This window comes from Falco biarmicus, chromosome 7 (genome assembly GCF_023638135.1).
Source record: "Falco biarmicus isolate bFalBia1 chromosome 7, bFalBia1.pri, whole genome shotgun sequence".
In the NCBI taxonomy this organism is placed as follows: domain Eukaryota; kingdom Metazoa; phylum Chordata; class Aves; order Falconiformes; family Falconidae; genus Falco; species Falco biarmicus.
Window position 1 is genome coordinate 60,541,118 of NC_079294.1, and position 23,180 is coordinate 60,564,297.

At 40.8% G+C, this 23,180-nt stretch overlaps 1 protein-coding gene across 1 annotated transcript; it reads left to right on the plus strand.

Annotated features, from left to right (window-relative positions):
- The first annotated feature begins 503 nt into the window (after positions 1–503).
- Positions 504–23,174, plus strand: TMC3 (transmembrane channel like 3). The gene is made up of 22 exons (XM_056346373.1): positions 504–746; positions 1,926–2,069; positions 3,374–3,449; positions 6,429–6,510; positions 7,214–7,320; positions 8,345–8,443; positions 8,536–8,678; positions 10,145–10,292; positions 11,054–11,097; positions 11,254–11,401; positions 12,163–12,272; positions 12,461–12,539; positions 13,025–13,270; positions 14,884–15,012; positions 15,691–15,758; positions 15,999–16,127; positions 16,940–17,050; positions 17,567–17,692; positions 19,084–19,162; positions 19,360–19,402; positions 20,510–20,807; positions 21,536–23,174. The coding sequence occupies exons 1-22, from the start codon at positions 637–639 to the stop codon at positions 22,374–22,376; spliced, it is 3,360 nt and encodes a 1,119-aa protein (XP_056202348.1). The 5' UTR covers positions 504–636; the 3' UTR covers positions 22,377–23,174.
- The last annotated feature ends 6 nt before the right edge of the window (positions 23,175–23,180 follow it).

Below are 23,180 nucleotides of genomic sequence, written 5' to 3' on the forward strand. Positions count from 1 at the left end.
GGCAGCATTTTGGGTTTTCATTCATTCATTCCACCTACCTCTTTATGGCATTCCAAGAGAAAAGCCATAAAGAGGCAGGCGGCACGGAGGTCATGCTGAGAGGTCGGGGTCAGGGAAGCCGCAGCATCATGTTCTGTCAGGGCCGTCCTCCAGGAGGGGATCTGGAAGTCTCCCAGGAGAACGACATTGCACCTTTCTCTGTTAGTAAGGGCCAAAATGCAAGCTGCATTCTTTTAATTTACTTTACCTGAGCAACAACGTTCTCTTAAGCGCATGAAGCGGAGCTACCAGCAGCACGCACAGTGCACCCACTGGAAACATCACCCAGAGCGGGCCACCGTGGTGCAGTGGGATGGTGCTTTGAGGGAATACTTCACCCATGACGAGGGAAACTTGGCTCTGGATTCAGGCCTGCAGCTGCCCACCCCCCCCGGGCTCTGCCCCCCCGCTCCCGCGCGGTGCGCTGCCTGCGGTGCGCTGCCGCTTTAAGGCGCGCAGGCACGGCGCGGCGGCCGGTCCTCTGCCGGGCTGCAGCATCGGGCGGGCTGCAACCCCGCCGGCGTTCCCTGCTCCCGGTGACATCTGGCTGCTGCGGAGCCGCCCGCCCGCCCGGCCGAAGGGTCCCTGCCAGCCACCATGGCCGCGGCGACGGGCGCTGCCGCGCCGAAACCCGCCAAGTCCTGCAAAAAGTCGCGGACGGTGAAGCGGCACGTCGGCACCTTCACCTACCAGGAGCCACCCCACAGGTGAGGGACCCCCACCCCCTGCCCGGGGTGCGGAGCCGCCGGATCCAGCCCCGAGGGGGGGTCGTGCCTCTTCGCTTGCGGTTTAGACAAGAGCGTGGTAGCGGGGAAAGGAGCGTGAGGAAAAGGAAAAAAAAAAAAAAAAAAAAATCACTCCTCTCTGTGTTTAGATGTATTTCAAACCTCTTTGTTTCTTGTTTTCACAAAAGCCGCGAACACTGTGCGTAAAACAGGGTAACTCCGGTGAGTTCAGGGTGCAGCGGGGTCACAGATCTCGACATTTCTCCAGTGTAATTATACATTTCCCTTGAAGGTCCCCCTGACCGAGGGGACGGGACCGATGAATCCGTGGTCTGATGAAGTATGTCTTTTGAACTGTTCTTACAAGGCATGGCTTAGGTTATGATTTCTTTCTAAGTGATTAAAAAGTGCTGCTTTTTCAGCAAAATTGCAAGGAACTTTCCCAAGAAGTGCGGAGCAATACAATTAGAAAACTTCCTAGCTGGTGGCTGTTGCAGTACTTCAGATCCCTTCGTTTTATTCAGGGGGAAACAGTCGCCACAGCTTTTTAGACCTAAGCCTCTGCAAGAATGAGTGTTGCTGCTGTTTCATATTCAATATCCTGTTTCAAGCAGGGAATTATGAGAGCTGTCAGCTAGCAAATGTGGTGACGCTCCCGTCCTCCTCAGCAGGGAACAGGAACAAAGGGTGACTGTGATCTAAGCATCTCTTCCCCCCCTTCTAAGAAAACATTTTATCATTATTGCGATCAAAACAAAAGGCTGATACCACGTGGTGGGTAAATGAACGTTAAATGCTTTCGATGAAAATGTTTAGACAGCACTTTGTTCCAGGAAAATATAGTGTCTTGCTAGCGTGATGTACAAGCTGTATGTCTGGAAATGCTCGGAGAGGAAAGCCTGGGACTCGTGGTGGAGAGCTGGGGTAATTTATGACTGAGCAGCAAGCGGTGGGGAGGAAAAGAGGCACATCCTGGAGATGGGGAAATCATCAGAATCATTCATCCACTTTAAAACAATAAGGCCATGCAAGTTCCCTAGCTCGCTGCTGTGCTCTTGCTCTAATAGGTTGGATTCTGTGCAAGTCAACAGCTTGCTGGGGATCTGAGCAGGTGTAATTTGTATTGTTTTTCTTCTTGTGGGGTGTGTGCCTGGCTGCCAGCAACTCGGACGATGATATCGGTGAAGAAAAGGCTGAGAGCCATGACCCAGAGCAGATCTTTCAGAACATCCAGTATCAGAAGGAGATCATGTCCAATATCCGCTGCCGGCCGTGGCCGATGAGGCAGAAGCTGAGGGCGCTGAGGTAAAGGTGTTTGCATGAAACCTTCGGGCTCACTGCCTGTGGCGGTGCTTCCAGCCTCAGAAGTATTCCAGTGTAAACTGGAAGGGATGAAGCACTGAAACGGTTGAGCTGTAGGAAAGCATGCCATGAGGGTGCTCTGACAAGGTCTGAGAGCTGGCTGAAGGCAGCAGCCGCAGGGTGGAAAGCGCGCAGGTGAAGCTGGCTCCTGTGCACGCCTGTGGCTCCCTGTAGACAGTCACAGTGCAGAAGAGAGAACAAGAAATCACACTTTGGCTGTTAACTATGAAAACAGTGTGTCAGCTGTTAAGTGGTCTAAGGAAAGGCAGTTGATAATGCTCAGTAATACATTTTTAAGCTAAATTTCACTCTATTCCCAAAAGGAAAAACAATCTGCCATTTTCAAGGTGATTGCATGGTATGAGAACAGAAGCTGGTCATAATCTTCGGCTAATATATTGTAAATGGCAGTAAATACTCTACACTTGTAGGTTTAAAAGGTATGTTCAGCATAGTGACAATGTTTTACGTCTTAAGATTGCAATTATTATATTAGTAATTCCAAATTTACAATGAAAGAGTGGGTGCCTGACTCTTTGGACCACCTGTCTAAGTTGTCAGGTCTTTCACAGCATGATCTGTTTGGGGCTTGCTTTATTTCTGCTTTTTGTCTAGCAACTTTCTCTTAAAACCAACCCTACGTGAAGCTAGGATGGCATTTTCATCATGAGGGTCCCTACCAGCAACAGAGCCCTTGTGTAATCTCGGAAGCAAAGAGAGATTTTTCCATCTTAGGCAGAGCCTGTGACTTGCTGCCCTCCTGCTCCTGTTGATGAGATTTTGGTGGTCCCCACCACCCACTGAGGTCAAAGACTGAGTATGTCCCGAAGAACATACACCTCTTTGCACCTCACCAGTGCTGCACCAAATTTGCCGAAGAGTTGTTAGCATCCGCATGAGATTAGCCAAACTGTAATGGGGAGCTTTTTGTTTTACTCATTTGGGTTGTGTCATTTGAAAAGGAGGAATGTGAATCAAAAGGACAGAGAACAGAATCAGAGGAATAGAAAACACTCCCTGCAGTCAAACTTTTGAATGTGGAGTTTTCTCAGATAGAAGTCTCAGTGGTTTTAAAGCGTCAGTAAAAACCTCAATAGGAAAAGAAAAAAGCTTTGCCTGGATAAGGTTTTTGCAGTCTATGATTGTACTTCAGAGCATTTGACAACTTTGCTAGTTGCTGTTTGTGCAGAGTAAGGGGCTCCCAGTGTTGGAATCCATGTAGAATGAGCTTCCACCTTCTTGTGCAGACAGGCGAAGGAGATCGTGCTGAAGTACGAAGGGAGGCTCACTAGAACGAGAGGTTACCAAGCTGCTGGTGCAGAGGTACGGCTGCTTTTTCTTAAGTTACAGCTCACTTTTATACCAATAGTCATCTACAGTTTCCATCCCCAGAAGCTTGTGTTTGCTATGTAGTCCTGATCTCCATCTCGGGACTCTGTTAGAGGGATGAAAAAGCAGTTAAAAGCTGGTGGATTTTTTTTTTCTTTTTTTTCCTATTGTGACCTTAGTAATTACATTTTTGCAGACTAATTTGATGTGTTGAGGCATGAATGTCTATTAATGCAGTACAAGCTTCCTTCTCAAATAATCTACAAATATTGATGCTGCTAGAGGGGGTGATGGGAATGGGATACCAACCACATGCCAATATTCCCTGAAGAGCTATTTCACAGACACTGGGGCCATAGTTCAATAGTCTAGTATGAAAAATGCGTCTAGCTTTTAGTTCAGAAGACAATCCTATAATAGCTTATGGTAAATACATTGTTAAAGAAGGTTTTTGCTTGCATAATATCCAAAGAATTTAAATCTAATTTTAGCAAATTGATTTACACCACTGAAAATAGATCCTGGCCCTGATTTAGGGAAATGAATAATATGTAGGAAACTGTTCCTAATATGCAACCAACAGAGATGATATCTTTAGTCATCTAAGCAGTCAAGAATATTTTTGGCATGGTAATGAGTAGTCATTTAATGAGCAACTTATCTTGATTCAAAAAGGCAGGGTTGTAACAAAATAAGATACCATGTATTGTATTCACCTGACCAAGTGGAAGGCTGCGCATCTATCTGTTGTTCTCTTACACCCTCCCACAGCAAAGGTTAAAAGTACTACTGCCCAAAGTAGGAGAGAGTAATTTTTCCTTGTTCAGCCTTCGTGTGTGTGCCAAATGCAGTGGAAGTAAGAAATGCTGTTAATCTAAATACTGGGTTTTGCCTTTGACTTAAGTGGAACTAGACGTTACCCAGAAAGAGAAGTGCTAAGGGTCTGCAGTACATGTCAGTAGATCAGAGGCTGGGCTCATTACTTGTTCATATTCCTCTTCCTATTAAAGAACAGAGGCTTTCATCTTAGAGTTCACAGTGAGTAAAAGTTTGTAATTAATCTAATTGTCTCTGTTGTGTGTATTTGCTTGAAGATATTCAGCACAGAGATATAACTCAGCAGTTAACTAGCAGCGTTCGTTACGTGTAAGGGAACTGTATTCTAGGAAAAAAGAATACAGTTCCCTTACACGTAATGAATGCTGCTAATTACAAATTGGGGAATATAGCCTTTACCTCAGGGCTAAAATCAGCAAATGCAACAGAATGAGCTGCACTTTTTTTGTTTGAATTGGAAGGGTTTCATTTTCACGTATTTTCTCAGAAAATAGCACAGTGACCAAGAAGACACAACCTGTAGCACAGCAAAACAAGCACTACAACATCCAAATTAGGAACTCAAAGTTCTAAGCGTGATTTTAGTATGTGTGATGATCAAAATGCAGCTGTAAGTGTGTCTGTTTTTAAAATTGGCGAGATACCCACTGTTTATATTTGGACAATCCATTCATGCTGCTATTTATGAAAATTGAAGTTAAAATACCTTTTACTGTTTGGACACTGAAAGTGTTTTTCCTTTTTGGTTCAGTTGTTTTACGTTTGCATTTCATTTTTTTACATGTGAGATTAATACCAGAGGCTCATACTCTGGATTCTAAGAGTACAAATTATCTTTTCAGGTATGCAGTAGGCAGGAAAAGAGGTGATAGCTATCTAATTACAATTTAAAAAAATACTGTTCCCAAATGAACACCTTTGTGTATTTTATAAATCTGCAATACAACTGGCACAAACTGCTTGATTCCTTTCTCAGTCTTGTGAACCCTGTTTTCAAATGAAAGTAGAAATCCCGGCAATTCCCACGCAATTCAGATAATCCACAGTTTTGTTGTTTAATTAAAATACTTCCCATTCATGCAATAAAATACCCATACCACCATAAAAATTAATTAACTTTGGCCAAAGAGATGAATGATATGTCCTGTAATTAAAGTGTTATTTACTCCTCTTTGGGTTTAGTAGATTAAATTATAAGATATAACATCGATACTGCTGCTGCCTAAAATATAGGGTATTTTTATTATCTAGCTGTACTAAAAATACCATATAATGCATGATATACCAATATTATCCTTCTGTTGATACCACAAAGTTACAGCTGTAATTCAACAAATAAAAAAATTCACTCAGTTTTGCAAACACAGATTTTGTTTCTTCTCCCATATGTGTATGTGCACCCCACTCTGTGCAGGAAGATGCTTACCTCTGACCATGCAAAAAATGGAGGCTGAGTAAAGACTCCAGGAAATAACACAGGTTTTCTGTAGGCGTCAGCTGTAATACACAGAGCTGAGAATATAGTAGTTGAATCTGCTGCTGCTGAATACAAAAGCTTATTCTTCCTCTGAGAAAATTTGCTTTAAGGTATTACATTTCTCTTGAATTTGAAGTTAGTTATCTGTTTGTCCTGGAAATCAGATTTGTTACGTGTAGTGCAGCCAGATTCCCTCACAAATGCCATGGAGTCCTGCTGCCGGAGCGCTGCCTGGCCCAGCTCTGCCGTTCCTGCCCTCCGCACGCAGCCCCCAGCCATGGAGAAGGCAACAGGGAACGGCACCTGTTGGCATCTGTTGGTTCCTCATGGCCTCTTTGTGTAAAAGATGTAGATGGGTGGCTCCTGACTGTACCCTCAGAGGTGTACGAAGGGTGCTCAGTCTCACCTTTGGTGGCATTGGGCTGGTAAGCAGAGCCAAGCATTCCTGCACCCCCCCCCTTTCGTGTGGTTCTAAACCCCACCATGGTTGGCTTTACCCACCTTACTCACAGACGTGCTCTAAAATCTTAGCAATTAATGTTTGTAATATTTCTTGTCATAGAAGATGAAAGAGACGTGAGCAAAATACTCTGCATTTTCCTTTTAATTTTTTTACATGTCTAACAGTCATATTTCTCATTTCTCTGCTTTTTTCTCAGCTTTGGAGGAAGTTTATTCGGCTTGCATATAATTTTGTGGTAATCTTTATTCCTTGGGAAATGAGAATAAAGAAAATAGAGAGTAAGTATAAATATTTAACGACATTGAACAGTAAGGCACTTGCTAAAATGCTGAGTCTTAGGGTTTATTTTTGAATTTACTTAATTAAATAGTATGTGGGAAAGAGTTAAATGCAAACTTTCAGCCGTGACATCTTCATTTAAAACTTTGCATTTTCTTCTTTTTCTGGTGCCTTAGACACGTCACACATCTCATTTATGGTCTTAGTGGGGGATAACTTTTAAAAAGTCAAATTTGTCCCATTGTGGCTCTGAAAACTCAGCAGGATTTGCTTATAGAGTTTATCACAATCCGTGGGGCAGCATCCTTGGGCCAACATCCTCACAGCTGCCCAGAGTTCAGTGTGGTTGGAACCTGCATCACCAGCCCTTGGGTCTTTCAGCTGGATTAAAGCAGCCCTTAACGTTACTTCAGCAGTCAGGTCGTCCTGCCGGTTCAGTGGTAAAGGAAGGATGGGTGCACACCATCACCTGGCTTACAGCTTCTTGTGCAAATGCTGCCGGCAATCGAGACTTGCCCAACAGCGTTTGCGTTAGTTGTATTTTCCTCAGTGACATGTTAACATTTTCTATAGTTTGCTGTATGCCCAGTGTGAATGAGAGAGGGTTTTCTTTTGTTTTATTGTTCAAATAATGCTTCATGAATAAATTACATGGGCTTTTATAGACTGTGTAGCTCAGATAAGTATTTTCTGTGGTTTAAGGTCATTTTGGGTCTGGAGTTGCATCTTACTTCATCTTCTTGAGATGGCTATTTGGAATCAATATTGTACTTACCATAATGACAGGAGCATTTGTAGTCTTACCAGAGGTAAGAACATGTTCTTTATGTTTACAGAAGAATGCTTGCTGTTGCACTTTCTGAACTAAACAAATGCCACACTTAAAGGTATATGTAAATTTGAAATGTACAGTTTAAAATTATTTAAAATAAATTCTTCTATTAAGAGGGGGTTATTTTCTGTCAAAGGATAAGAGATTTTTGTTATTAGTGTTAGAGACGATACTTTGTCAATGTGGTACTAATGCTTTTACAGAGTATGTTTGTATCAGATTACTAAAACGGAGAACCAAATCCTAAAAGCTGTAGTTGGTGTTGAGTACGCTCAAGTCTTGTTAGTGTCATTTACAGGCAGAAAAAAAAATAACATCCCTCTCCAGACTCTGGATTATTGTCCATTAGAAACCATTTTCCAGAATTTCTGAACAGCCACAACTTTGTTTTGTTCTTGCACACAAGTAAGGCTATTTAACCTTGTTAAATTCCTCATATTATTTTGCCTCATCTAGCCTGTGCTTAATAACGTTATCAGAAAACATGGGAATATCTGATCTTTTTTCCCATTGGCTAGACAGAAAAAACGTCAGTGCCCTCAAACAAACAAAAAAGTAAACTGAAATAAAAAAGTATTCACATTTTTTACTTTTTTAAGGAAAAGTAGATTTAATCTTGGAATACCATTTTGAGATCAAACACTGTCATACTTAATTTTAAAATGCTTAAATTAAAAAAAAACCACATAACTTTTAAAGCTATTTTGTTAATGCTTACAGTTGATCTCTCTTTTCATTTCTCAGACATTTTGAAGATGTCTGCAGAGCACTAAATTTTCTCGTAGCTAGACCACAGGTAGCAAAAAAACCCACCAGCCCCTCGAGTTCAGTGGAACACTAATGCAGGATTTCTCATGGAGTATCTAGTTCAGGATGTGAATGACCCAATACCCGCTGTCCTGACAGCACCACCTGCGCAGGCAGCTCCCGGTGGGCTCTGCTGCGCAGCCCCAGGTCAGTCGGGCTCGCACGGCTGCTGAGACCTTCTCTCTCTCCCCCAGCTACTGGCCGGAGCACCGTTCGGCAGCACAGTCAGCAAGACCATTCCCAAGGAGCATATTGCATCTGCTCAAGACCTGGACACCATCTGGTCACTGGGGGCAAGACTAAAACCACTCTTTATTGTTTTGCTGTGGCTGTTCTGTTGTAACCATTAGTTACTGCTCTTACTTATGGGCTCTGGTCTTTGCAGGGCTACCTCCAGTACTCTGTTTTGTTTTATGGCTACTACGGTCGTGACAGGAAGATTGGGAAAGCTGGGTATCGGCTGCCTCTCGCCTACTTCCTTGTCGGAATGGCAGTGTTTGCTTACAGCTTCATCATTCTCTTAAAAAAGTGAGACTTCCCGTTTATTGCTGTTCATAAGCTTGTGTGTTCAGGCAATCGCTAATTGTCCTAGTTCCTCTGTGTTTATTCAGCGTAGTTCTATTAATCTGTTCGTCTGCTAATATTAAGGAGGCAGACTGAGTTTCATTCTAGCTTGCTCTTCATCTTGCTATCATTTATCTTTGATCTCTCTTCAATTGCACAGCCTATAAAAGAAGGGCAGCACAGAAGATGATCTGTGTGCTTTGTGTTTGTATAGTGTAAGGTCTGACACTCATGGAAGTTCTTTCTGTTTTCCTTTTTTCTGGTATAAATATCGCTAGGACAGAAATTTGTATTTTAAGTGTAATGCTTTCAGCATTATTATTGCCATCTATTGAAATACAAATACAAAAATTCCATCCTAGATGTAATACCATTTGCAGTGTTTCAGCCGGTATGTGGCATCCCATTCAAATCTAAGCTTAATTTTTTTGCTGTTGAAGGGCCAGGAGTAGGAGTTACTTAGCAGAGAGAGCAAGGCTGCTAGCACTGACCATAAATCCAGGAATGTGCAATGCTTTGAGAGAGGCAAGGTCACTCTATCCTCGCCTGATTTGCTTTCCCTTCCCTTCTGGATACCTATTTATCCAGCACAGTGAAGTCAAGGGATGTTTTTAGCACTGCCTGTAATAATTCCCAGTTTTGAAGCCAAACCTTCCCTTTCCATTTATTTTTATTCTATCTGCTGGTTTGTGCCAGGGGTCACTGATGTTTGACACTGATCTACGCATCTGCAGTTTCCAGATATGATTAGCTCTTCTTCTGCCTTAGCTCACTGATCTTTGCTTAGCTGCTTACAGTTCCCCTTTTAACATTGTCCTTTTGGATGCCCTTTCTTTCTTAAGCTACTAATTTTAATTTAATTTCTTACACTTTGTAATATTCTGCCATCTTGCCTATCAGAGATGAGTGGGTAGGGTTTTCTTTCTTTCTCCCAAGGTCTGTAAAATGGCACTGGGTTTCTCTTTGACAAAAACACCGATTTTGAGGGTGAAAACAATACAGAAAACAAACAGATCTTGTGCATAATCACTAGTTTTGCCAAACTAGCTTGTAATCACAATAATAGTTGTCTTAGTGATGGTATCTTCCAGCTGGATCCTACCCGGAGATCGTAAAACTGAAATATGTTTAAGTCTACAGCTCTAGTGAGATTTATTTGCTTTATTTGTCAGCTATAAAGAATGTAAATACCAAAACAGAATGCCCTTCCACAGTGAGTCACTTCTTTACTAGAACAAAAGTGAAGTTCACGCTCTGAACCTCACCCTGGTCTGTTTTCTTCAGAAAGCTGCCAACACCAATTGCTGCAAATTTTTGGTAGTTCTAAAGGTGTAGACATCTGAAAACCATGAACCAAACCAGTGATCTCCTTCATGTTTATCTTCACATATTAACAACAGCTGAATATGTATTTATTTATTTTTTTACAGAATGGCAAAGAACTCAAGAATGAGTTTAGCAAGTGCCTCTGATGAAAATTACACTTTCTGTTGGAGACTGTTCTGTGCTTGGGACTATTTAATAGGAAACCCAGAGGCTGCAGAGAGCAAAGCTGCTGCCATAGTTAATAGCATTAGGGTGAGCAACTGACCTTCAAATTATTTAGAGTTGCTTTGTTTGTTAAGCTGTAAGCTATGCAAGTCTTTCCTCTCATTCCCTTGCGTTTCCTATTGTTTGTTCGGTACTTGTTTACAGATCTGTTTGCCTAGGGGAGGGCTGATGTCACATCTCTGTGTGGTATTGCAGTCACATCACGCTTGCTGACACTCATTCTGTCCCAGTAAGGCCATGGTGCTCTTCTTTAGAAGAGTTCTGTTTGATGCCACTGTCTGTGTGACAAGAAGTTCGATAGCTAGAAAAAAAATTTGTTATGCAATTTCATTGAGTAGTAGAACCAAATTCATGTTAACAATGTGAAAACACTCAGTTTATTTCATCTCTCCATAACAAATGGTCCAGAGACATCTTACAGCTCTCAATATTAGAAAATTGCTTTAAATACAGATGATTTCCATTTAGAATTTAAGAACAGATGTGGTTTTCATCAAAAGTAATTTATTTCCCAAATGTGGTGTATTCTCATTAAGTCATTGAACAAAAATACTTCAAATTGTGTCAAGGATGAATTAATAATCTATGGTATTTATTTATTTTAATGACTGAGGATAACTTTTGACAGTTCTGTATTATAAAAAGCTATGCAGGGCAGAAAGGTACTTATCTACTTGCATGCTCAGGATGTGAAGTTTTTGATTAGTATACTTGATACCTTCTGTGAAAGAGATGTGCATTGTTTTTGCTGAACACTATTATAATGATAATGCTGTGTTTCTTTCAAGGAAGCTATATTGGAAGAGCAGGAAAAGAAGAAAAGCAAAAACTTGTATGTATATAAGAGCAGAGATACTTTTCAAAGCACTGTTTCAATGCCGATAGCAGTGCTAATCTGCTTGTCTCATACTCCTAAACACCACGTTAGAAAAGACCCTGGTGTCATAAGACAACCCACCGTATTGGCTCTGTCTTTTTTTCCCTCTAGGGCAGTGACTATAAGTTTAAGAATTATTGCAAACATCCTCGTACTTCTCTCACTTGCTGGAAGTATTTACATCATATACTTTGTTGTGGATCGATCCCAAAGGTTAGAGCGCACTAAAAAGGAATTGACTCTTTGGGAAAAAAATGAGGTACGCTGTCTTTATGCTACCTCTGTGTTAGAAGGGGGGTTATCGTCTCGGGGCTGTCTGTAGCAATAGTGTGTGCTGAGGTGTAAATCATGAGACATTAGCCATGAGAAATGAGGAACGAGAGGGCAGAGTGGCGGTTATCTGGATCAGTCTTCACACGCTTGCTCCCTCTGCTCTGCAGCAAGGTGTTAGCAGAGTGCAATGGCCAGGGGGACTCTGCAGGTCCTCCCTCTGCCGAGACTGCAGCTCTAGCTGGCCACTGCTTTGTGGGGACAACAAACTCTCCCATCACTTACAAATCTACTTTTGCACCCGCAACTGAGCTGAACAAACGGTGGACTAGAAAGGGATCAGCTTTGACAACAGCTGTTGATTTCTGCCGGGGGATGCTGAATGGTCTGTGAAAGTTCCTGTTCACAGGAATGAGTGGATACTGAGAGTAGGAAGTGAACAGGTATGCAGAAGCTACTCATTCATTTCAGAGAAAGATGTTGGTCTCCTACATCAGCCCCTCCCCCCCCTAATAAAGTAGTAATTTCAAATCTACAGCGTTTGGAGTAAAGATTCCCGAGTGGTATTCTAGATCTATAATTTTGGATTAGAACTACTATAATTACTAACATCAATAATAACTTTTTAAAGCAATCCAAGAAAAACAATCGCCAAAGCACGTGCGTCACCAGTATTTTGGTCAGCACCCAAGGTACCACAGGAGATCTACATGAAAAGCTATAAAAATGCCATGTCTTTCTGTTCTATAGGTAAGTGTAGTTGTGTCACTGATCACAATGATTGCCCCCTCTGCTTTTGAACTTGTGGCAGCTCTGGAGATGTATCATCCAAGGACCACCCTTCGCTTCCAGCTTGCCAGGTATGGGCATTATGCAGTGTAGACCATATGTAGGGAGGAAGAGGAGAGATGTGTTCTAGTCGCATGTTTTAGTCCAGCCTAACCAGAGAATGTATGAGAAGTCAGTGGGATACTAATGTAAATAACCTGTATCTTATTATTCTTTTTATTTTTTTAATTATTATTATTATTTTTATTATTGTTTTTAGGGTTCTTGTTCTATACCTGGGAAACCTCTACAGTTTAATCATTGCTCTCCTGGATAAAGTGGACAGTATGAGTGTCACTGTAAGTTTAACTTGATGTTTTCTGATATATAAAGCTAGTAGATTTTATAGACACAATTCTATTTATTATAACATATATGAAGTCAAATAAAAATTTGAGATTGATTAAAAAATATTACAGTTTCATACAACTGTAAAGTTAAGTTTGTAATGTTCATTTATAACTACTTGTAGGTTTTTAGGATGACTGGGTTCATTTGATCGCTGATGTAACATCATAAATAGATTTCTGTGCATTGCTTAACTAATCAAAGAAAAAACCCCACCCATCACTTTAGGTCAAATACTTCCAGCTACCTAAAATCAGCTTTCAATACTGTCCTTAAAAAGGTCCATCAGACTCCATACATTGACAGCTAATTAACAGTCACCTAACTGTGGCTTGAAAATACATGAATGCCTCTATGTGTGTATGTTGTAGAAGGTACAGGCATCTGCATGTATGTATGGTTGAAAAAGTAGCTTTTGGGACATTTATTATTTCAGGACTCTGATGTTAACAGCAATGCAAGTAATTCTACCACCTTGTTGGCAACCAAAACTCTTTCTAAAGAAGACAATTTATCTACAACTGTTCCTGATGTACAAACTAAGAGAAACAGCATTGTCATATCGGAAGGGAGTCATGCTCAAGGCTTGACAGTCTCTGACACGCTGGTTAACAAGACATTTTCCTTTAACCATAACACCCAGAACCCGCAGGATCAGTGCTGGGAGACATACGTTGGTCAAGTACGTAATTGTTTTATTAGATCATCAAGTTATTCCTACCCCACATTTGACAAAAAAATTAAAATCATGTTGTTCTGTGTTGCATTTTAGAGCTTTTCTTTGTATAAATTCCAGTATCTAGCTAAGGATTGTGCAGAAAGAGTAAAGACTGCGCAAAGTGATATGGCCAAAGATACAAGTTTTGGGTGTTGTTCAGTACCTACAATGTGTTTAGTGTTGTACAGATGTTCTTTTGCCAGGCTTTGGTCTCTGTCGTCAGCTCTGCACAGGCAGATCTCTACAGGTGTGTGATACAGATCCTATTTTAATAGCATACATCCTATTAAACTCATACAGAGAAACATGACTGTAAAAATGTATTAGTAGCAGCATGCACCCTGCGCAGGGTCAGATTGCTGCCTGGATAGATGGTGTTGCAGACCCAAGCCAAGCATGAGAGTGTGCCCTTGGTCATTTGTACAATACCTCTGGAGTCTCTATTCATTCTGCCTTGGTAAATCACTGGAGAATCAAGTGTTCTTCACTTCTCCAGAAAGAAAGAGGTCAACAACAAAAGGTTTCAAAATGATGTCAGTTCGTAATGGAGCCAGCTGGGTGGCAGTGCCATGTATGCATGTTCCCACAGTTAGGTTGCAGAAAATCTGCAGACTTAATACGACACTTTTTGCTTCCCTGCGTGTGAAGCATACACCATTTGTGGTTTTTATTTTGAGTGACTAGCGGTGGCACTAGCACATGCAGGGTGAAATGGTAACTACACAAAATTCAAAAGACCTCACTTGATCCCAATGTACTTTGGCCTCTGTCATGTTGCACTTACGTCTAGGTCACTGCGTTAAGGATGATGCCACCATGCCTCTGACTTGCTGACCTCCTTGTTCCAGAATGAGCAACATTAAAGATGGTGTTTGACCATCTGGAGCAAAAGGCCCTCCCAGGTTTATTAACCTGACTTCTATTCTTGTAGGCCCCTCTCCCTGTAGCACAATCAGGAAAATTTTAAAATCAGTGTTCATGGGCTTTTTTGATTGCTTGTTTTTTCCCCAGGATAGGCTGGAGATGTTTGGAATTGAATCTTTTCTATATATCTGTATGCTTTTTAAAGCTCAATTAAATATAGGATAATGCCATTCATTTGTAAACATTAAACAGGTCTCTTTTATGGCTTGAAGATCCTACTGCCATTGGGTTTTGGTTTTGTATGAATAAATAAACATTTCTCATTGTGAAGCACTTAGCAAGTATCTATTACAACAATCAATATAATAAAGGATTGGGTACAGTAGAAAAAACAAACTGTTTCAGTTTATCTAGATAAATGTTCAGAACAGTCGTTATAAAAAAGCTTGAAGCCATCATGACCAGAGTTTTATTGCTGCAAGCAATAGAAGGCACACTGGAAGCTTGATTATATTTGTTCTATTTGTTAGAATAAAGACAAGTAAGGAAAAAGTCAAACAGGAAAAGCTTAAAAGGGAATAACTGATGTAGTGAAATCATGTTTTATCAGGATACTGAGCTTGAGCCAAAATACAAGTGCAAATGCAAAAAATCTATATGCAGTTCATTTGCTTCCAGAATGACTCAGTATGTGTGAACAATATGTATTTCAGGAGATGCTAAAGCTTTCAATTATCGACATGATTTTCACAGTTGCAAGCATCCTGCTAATTGATTTTTTCCGTGGACTGTGTGTCCGATACTTAAGCGATTGCTGGTGCTGGGATCTAGAAAGCAAGTTTGTAAGTACAGTCTTTATTTTATCAAACTAAGATGCTGGGGATGGGTAGGCTCCTTCCCTTAGTACTGAATGTCCTTAAAGCCTTTCAACAGATAAGTAATTTCTTGATAGCACACATCTATAAAGGCACAGCTCATAGAGAGTTTAAATCGGAGGACACAGGGTAAGTGCTGAGAATGGGGTGTTTTTCTCAAGACTACTCCCATGGCTGTGGTGCAGAAATCTTTGTCTTTTCCCAAAACGAGATCATGGAGTAGTCCCAGAGTCAAAGATGAGACAGAGGGCATGGAGTTGCTCCCCACATCCTCTTCTCTGTAGCTGTAATGTCTATCCATAACGTAGACAGCGGTCCAAGAAACAATCACCAAAAGCATATAGCCCTCTAAGAAAATTACAGTGAGTAATATTAGGTTAGCAAGAAGCTGTTGGCATGAAAGGCTGAGGACTGTTCTTTGTCCTTAACTAAAGAAGTGCAGTAAACCAGAGAGGAATTAGTTTATTTAATCCCCTGCTGCAGGGTAGGTTTTACTGTGTTCCTGCTGCCTGCCAGAAGTTGGTACTTGATTTGGATGTTTCAGGCTACGTGCTGTCTGCAAACTGATTCAGTCAAATGCTTCTAATAAATGGTCTGAAGACAAGATTAAGACAAAGTATTAATCCTACACTGTGTTTCTTGTAGCCAGAATATGGAGAATTCAAAATTGCAGAGAACGTATTGCATTTGGTCTACAACCAAGGAATGATCTGGTATGCAGTCCATAAGCGATTCTTCTTGTTCTTTGCTGGCTGATTATCTAAGTCAATCTGATGATTTCCAGTGAAACCTATTCAAGTAGAATATTAGTAATGCAGATTTTTATACTTTATTATAATAAGAGATTCTCCATTGATAGTGAGCTGTTGTTTACCTGGGTTTTTTTGTACGTTCTTTTGCTTTTCAAATTGTTTCTGGCAACACTGAGCACTGACAAGATGATATTTTTCCAGGATGGGAGCTTTCTTTTCACCTTGCTTGCCAGCATTCAATGTTCTCAAGTTGATTGGACTCATGTACCTGAGGAGCTGGGCTGTGTTAACGTGTAATGTACCACATCAGCAGGTTTTCAGAGCATCTCGGTTAGTCAAAATGAGAACAAAAGATAAAGAATAAATCAAATGCAGACAATGGAAATGTATTCTGTGTGTAGGAATAAAATGACAGATTTTTCTTCTGAAAGTTGACAATCAAATTTGCTATCAAACTTCTGTGAAAAAAATGTAGTTACTGAGAAACTGGAGGGTTTGTGAGGCGGGGTAGTTAAAGATATGCAAGAACTGAAAAATATGTTAGGGAATATTCCTAGACCAATACATGTGGCCTAACAGAAATGCTTTATTTCCATAGAAATCTGATTGAGCGCAATAACCTACGTGTGTTAACTGTTGCAAGTCCTGTTTCCTGATGTTTCTTTCTTTGAAAGCGAGGACATATCTGGTTTTGTCTGCTGCATCACACAACAGATTTCCCCATTTTTCTTCTATTATGATGAATATTTCAATTGTTTACTCAAAACGAAAATAATTTAGGGCGTTTTTAATTCTTAAGAATCAGTTATTTCTAACATGTTTTGAAGATTAATTAGCTTCTGCCACTGTTCTTTTTTCTCCCCCAACACAACCAGGCAGTAAGATCAGTTTTACAGAAGGGTGCTGTAAACAGTTATCTGGCTGCAACACTGGTATCTGGAAAGCCGTGCAAATAGGATTTTGATCATTAAAAGTCTGTTTAAACTGGCTCTGTTCAGACTTTCTATTCATAGCAGAATGATTTTGATCTTTAGAAATGTCGATCTTGAACTTGTTAGGTAGATACAGACTTGCACCTTTTATGTTGCCTCTGTTTTTCTCTCTCATTAGTATAATCTGAAACATGTTACACCTTCTTGCAGATCCAATAATTTCTACTTGGCCATGTTGCTGTTCATGTTGTTCTTATGCATGTTACCAACAATTTTTGCTATTGCCCGATACAAGCCATCTTTAAGCTGTGGACCCTTCAGGTAAGTTACAACAGACCAATGAAAATTGCAAAGATTTTATCTCACCCTCTCACAATAAATTAATCACACAAATTACCAACTAAAATAGAAAAGTTGATAGACAGGACAATGTTTTTTTGCTGCCAGTGTTTTCCAGTTCAAGATTTAATTAGATGAACGTGTCAGTATTCTAAGTGAGGCTCAACATTTTGCTTTATATACATGGTTCATTTACTTTATGTTTACATAATGTAATGTGCCACCAAGCAATCTAGCACGTGTCACCATCTTGTGTCTCAGTTCAAGCACCCTCCAAGCCTGGCCAATGCCTTTGTGCTTTGGAAAAATTGTCAAAAAGCAAATAATGAACAAATTACTATTATCATTTTTTTCCCCCTTTCGCTATACTGCTGCAAAGCAGTTTTGAATGAAACTCCTTGTTGAAACTCCTTGTTTACTCAGTGCAACACTGCTTAACAAATTGAGGTACTTAGGATTTCGTACAACATAATTTTGCCTTCTTCCTCCCTCTTATAGTGGACAAGAAAAAATATACGATATTGTTTCTGAAACAATTCAGAATGATTTTCCTGCATGGTTCAACACGGTGATTACTTATATCAGCAGTCCTGTGGTTGTCCTCCCTGCACTGCTACTTTTATTGTAAGTACTCTGGCTTTCACAGGCAGGGTAAACTGATTGTATTAATACTGGCCTTATCTCTGGAGGGTCAAGTAATGATACTGAAGAGCAAACACTTGCATTATTGTAATTTTATTAAGCATATCTGAAAAAGAAATCACCTTATTGAATATATGGTATACAGATCAGACAGGAATGAGAGTATGTTAAAATGACTGTCATCACGTTTTCAAAAGGAATTTCTTGTTCTGGGATACTGTGTTAGAGCAAATTCGCTATATCGTGCCCAGGCTTGCAGTGCGGCTGCTTCCAGGAAGTTTAAGATCCTTCTTCCCTCTTGAGCTCCACAGAAATTAATTTTCCATTTCCCCATGGTCATTAGTTCAGTTTATGACTGTGAACAGGGCTCAGTCTATCATTCAAAGAAGCTACTCAGTCATCCTGATTTCTGGCAAGATAAATCAATTATGGAGGTCTGCTCTTAAGTGTTAATGTAATATAACTTGCTGCAGACTTTCCAGTGGAAGTCCTTTCTTACTCTAGTTTCTAAGTAATTGTTCACAGCTGGGAATTAATATTTACTTTGAGCCATTGAAATTCACTTTGCTTCTATGAAGTATCATTTGTCTCGCATGTACCTTTGTATCATTCCCCACCCCCACACACCCCCACCCCCCACAAACTACAGATGAATGCAGAGTTTGTGCCACCATTGGGCTTTTCAGATGAATCAAAGACCAAATAAAAAATTCTTATTTGTAACTTTTTCCTCTAAAATCCCAGCCATGTAAACACGAACATATTTACAAATTTAAGTAGATCTGTTGACTGCTTCAAACTTATGGTTAAGCACATAGGTAAATGTTTGTGGCATGAAGTCTAGCTATAAGGCTTGACTTCACCTGAAAGCCAGTGCAATCCATTATGTCAGGCCAGATCTGATCTCAGCTGGGCCAGAGTAAACAAGGTGTTATTCCAGTCAGTCAGCAAAATTACATAGGTATGAGTGTGCAAACTCGGCTGTAGTTCTGGTGTCTCTGTTCTGTAACCATGGATTGGGAAATAAAAGACAAGTAAATATTTATCAAAATTTTTATTTTGAGCATGTTCAGAGTTTAAACAAAAAAAAAAAAGCTAGTAATGCACCCGGGGTTACGTGCACTATGAAAAGACCTGCAAAAAAACACAAGCACAATTAGAACTGCTGTTACATCTGTTTTCAGTGCTATTTATTTCTTCTATGTATGTTTGCTTGTAAGAAGGCTGGGATCCATTATCACAGTATAAAGGAAATGCTACAAAGCAGCAACTTTGTGGTGAACGTGTACACCATTTTGATGACCTATAAACCCTCAAAGAGAAAACAAACAAGAATGTTTGAAGTGACTCATAATTGCCTCTTTCACTTTTAGCATGCTAATCTATTACCTACAAAGTATTGCAAGATCATTAAAATTCACCAACAATCAACTGAGAATGAAGATCCAAACAGTAAGTACAGCACAAAGCACTTCTACATGCAATTTGGTGGATCATTAGTAAAGTACAAGCCTAATTAAATCTCTAAAGTCACTGTCAGTGTTTGACAGTGTAAAACCAATCCTGTATTTTTCATCCTTACACAGCAGTGGATTTACTCTCTAATCCATAATAACATACTGCTTCTCCTTCTTCTGAATGTATTTTAGGAGAGAACTGAAGATAAGAAAAAGGTGGTTCAGATGGCAGTAGGTAAGTTGGTGAGCTGTAGAGGTGTCACTATTGATAAAGCATTTGGATGCAAACCCAATTTGATTTCTCATACACATAGGGAAGTTCAGCTACATTTTAAAAACTGTTTCCTGCAGAGTCCTCCTTTTAGATGATTTCTGAGCTCAGCTTGACTTAATCTTGGCAGCACTGAAAGATGAGGTCCATAGTTTACATCTGCATTCTGCTGGCATCGTTTTATCACCAACAGGGCAGAACCTGGGAGGCACCTCTGATGATACAGAGCATCTGACATCTCTGATGTCAGACCTTGCATAAAATTCAGAGACTAGTAGGCAGAAGAGGAGGACGGGAATGGCCCTACTCTTTGAACTGATATGGTTGAATATTTCACCAGCAATGAAAAGATTTCAGACTTCATGATCTACAGTGCCTGAGGGAATCCAGACCTGCACCTTCTGCTTCTCAGATTTTAGCAATGAGAAATTACAGAAAGGATGCCATCCTTCTAATACCTCCCAGTGAAAGGAACAAGTGAAAATTTACCAAGCCAAAGAGAAGACATGATTCAGTAGCCTTATGGCTAGATGTTAATGCTACTGTGACCCCCTTAGAGCTCTCTGGTGGACCTGTAAATGGTGAAATACCTGTTGTATAGCCATATAGTGATCAGGAGTGACTATTGAGGGCAATAAGGTATGTGTCCTAGTTGGATTTCCTTTGTTACAGAACCCAGGTTCAGCTTTTGGCTGTGACCAAGCACCATCACTGGAGCTGGTTTGCTGAATTCAGCCACCTTAATATTGCAAGTGCTGGACACTCTGAACTAAAATGGGTCTCTTGAAAAAAATACATTGGCTTGTTGCCCATTTTGGAATCCTACTGTGCAATGTCCAGTGTTTCTTCTATATTCCCCAATACTACATCCACCATGTACCATAGTATGCCAGTCCCACCCCTTTATCACCATGTCTCCCAGTGTGGCACCAGTTTCTCTTTCCTGAACACAGTGGGGTTCAGTTAGCAACGGATCCCCTAACTGAAGGGTGAATTTTAGCCACTGCATTTACACAGCATCTCCTAAATTTAGAGACCTGGACAGTTCCTGTAATAATTTCTGTTTTCTAGCCAGAATCCAAAATCTGGATGGGAATGACAAGAGACCAGAGCAAGAAAGTGATATTATCAGCCAGGAGTCTTCTGTTCGGTCCTCGACGCCACGAAAGAATGGCAGTGTCTTGAACTTTGAATCTCCCGTGAGCAAAGGCACCAGAATACAAACCATTTCCCAGTCTGTGCCCCAAACTGTGCCCTCAACTGATGTTGCAAGACCTGTCAACGCAACTCCCACAACTTCAACTTCTTTAACGCCAGCTCCCTCAGCATCAAGTGTACAGAAACCAAGAAGTGATCATATCACAAACAGGCAAGACTACTTTGGTTTTGAAATGGCATTATTTTTACAGCTCCATGACGCACCTGTCTTTATTTACAAAACAGTTGTGTATTCAGACTGTCTGGGGCAGTAAAACAGTTCATGAATTTTTTAAAAGCAAATTAATTCCTGGGTACTATTCAGTGGAGGTGACACCACCTCCCTAACTCTCCCTTAATTGAGATGGGATTATAAAACTTTTGAAATTATGTAGTTGATGAAGTTTACATGAACCTCAAGCAAAGGTAAATACTAAGCTTCTTTTCAGGTATGTAACTAAAATAGTTTGTGCAGAATACTGTTTCCATGAACAGGACAAACACAGTAAGAGTGAGGGAACTCTGTGCAGAATGCTTGTGCAGGTCTGGTTGTAGGACAAGCACTTTTGGACATCAGCAGACTGATGCTTTAAGCTACCAGTTGGGTTTTTACCAAGTGATCAGATAGAGAAAAGTTCTCAGAATAATGAGAAAACAGAACGGGAGCATAACTTGAGAGGTCAATTGTCAGCTGCCCAGGGCAGAACAAATATATCTTCTAATTTCTAGGGTATGTTTAGGGTATGTTTCTCAAACTGGTCCTAAAAATCTGGAGCAATGGAGATTCTGTAACCTCTACCCTTAAAATCCTAGGGTTTGACTTCCAGAGCAATGAACAGAGCAATTCAATTGTGTGTCTTAACATTTCCTTCTTCCCACCCCCACCCCCCCTTCCTAAAGGTACCCAAGTGCTGCACATAGGAGTGCTAGCGAGCTCTGTAAAACAAAGCCCTACACACCAGTGACTTTCAAAAAGCGCACTGAAGATGTTCATTCTGAGCCTCTCTTCAGAAAAGGCATTCGGCAGGTAAATCTGGATGCCCTTGGGGCAGGGGCTCCTGTTTTTGCAGGACGCAGACCATACGCTACTAGGTATTTTCTTGTTAATGAAAATGAGTCCCGCAAAAAATCGCTCCGTTCTACCTCCCGACTCCAAAGGCACTTAAGAAAGGATGAATCAGGAGACATTATTGAGTTGTATCCGCACAATGTCAGAAGATACGTGGTTCGAACACCACACCAGATGTATTCCCCTCATCCTAGCGAAGATGAGGAGGATGAAGAGGAACTTGGGAGACAGTTAATGAACAGATCCCATCGCCCTCGCTCACTGTCTGATCTTCGCCCAGCACCACGATTTTACATTGGGGAACGTGCCGATGGCCACATTCTTATGAGCAAAGATCTAGCCAGAGTGCATTACAAATCCTGGGGCGATGGTTTTGAGTTAGACCTGGACAGGCCTCCATACGCTTACAAGAAAGTGCACCTGAACTACCCTGAGCCACATGTGAAACCAAAATCAAAACAAAAGCTGGAGCAATCTCTAACAGAATCTGATTCCATTTCCATTGAATCCAGCAGTGATCCGCAGAACAGCAGCAACGACCAGTATATCCAGGTCATTCACAGCAAGGAAAAATATCCAAAACCTGGGACAAAACTCACCAAAAAGAAATCAAAAGCTAGTGTTGATCTAAATATGTCTGAGCCTAATGAACTGGTATGCTCAAATGTCTAAGGAAGCGCTCCATTCTTTCTGTGTTTTGAGCAGGCCTACGTGCATTTGTTGTACTGGCTGTTTGAGGCCTGTCAGAGTAGTCTTTGCAACAGCAGTGTATGCAGCTGCTCGAGGTCGGAAGAGCATAGTTAGCCTTTGTGTTTTACTGTTAATTGTACCTTGCTTTAATATCACAACTGATATGCCATGAAATTTGGAAGAGAAAATTATTCCAATTTATTACTTAATGTTATGCTACTGAAAAAGAAAAACCCCACCCACTGGAAACGCAAAAGCTATGTACTTGGGGCACTTTAATTAAACCAGTACAAAAATGTCAGATGAGGCGCTCTCTGTCTCTTTGGCGGGTAGTCAGCTTTGTACAGAGTTGCTATTTACAGTATAATTTTTGACATCGTGATATGCCTAGTTCAAATATGATGCAGCTCAAACACATCAGCAATAAGTTAATTACAGAGCACAGTGAGTTTCTTTAGAGTGTGCTGCCTGGGCAAGAGTGTTATTTGTTCACAATAAAGCATGCCAGACGTTTAGATGAAGTCCTGGATCTGCTATGGATTTTCCGGTGAGCCTCCTCAGCCCAGCCTGAGCTTCACTGTGGAAAACTTTCTATCTATGGCCTTTAAAAGAGGTGGCTCATTACTCCTCATGGAATTCTATACTATTTTTCGCACACCATTGCGATTTTACGCCTCCCTGAAATTCTGAAGGCTGTTCTTTTTTTCTCTTTCCCTCATGTAATTTGGATTAGAGCGGGTGTAAGAGGCAGCAGTGCCCCGCAGGCCCGGGCCCGGGGGCGGCAGC

Bases quoted from the DNA above. Each gene is read 5' to 3' on its own strand.
- TMC3 (XM_056346373.1), top strand. From the start codon at position 637: ATGGCCGCGGCGACGGGCGCTGCCGCGCCGAAACCCGCCAAGTCCTGC. The intron at 747-1,925 runs GTGAGGGACCCC...CCTGGCTGCCAG, and splicing joins TACCAGGAGCCACCCCACAG to CAACTCGGACGATGATATCG. The intron at 11,402-12,162 runs GTACGCTGTCTT...TCTGTTCTATAG, and splicing joins CTCTTTGGGAAAAAAATGAG to GTAAGTGTAGTTGTGTCACT.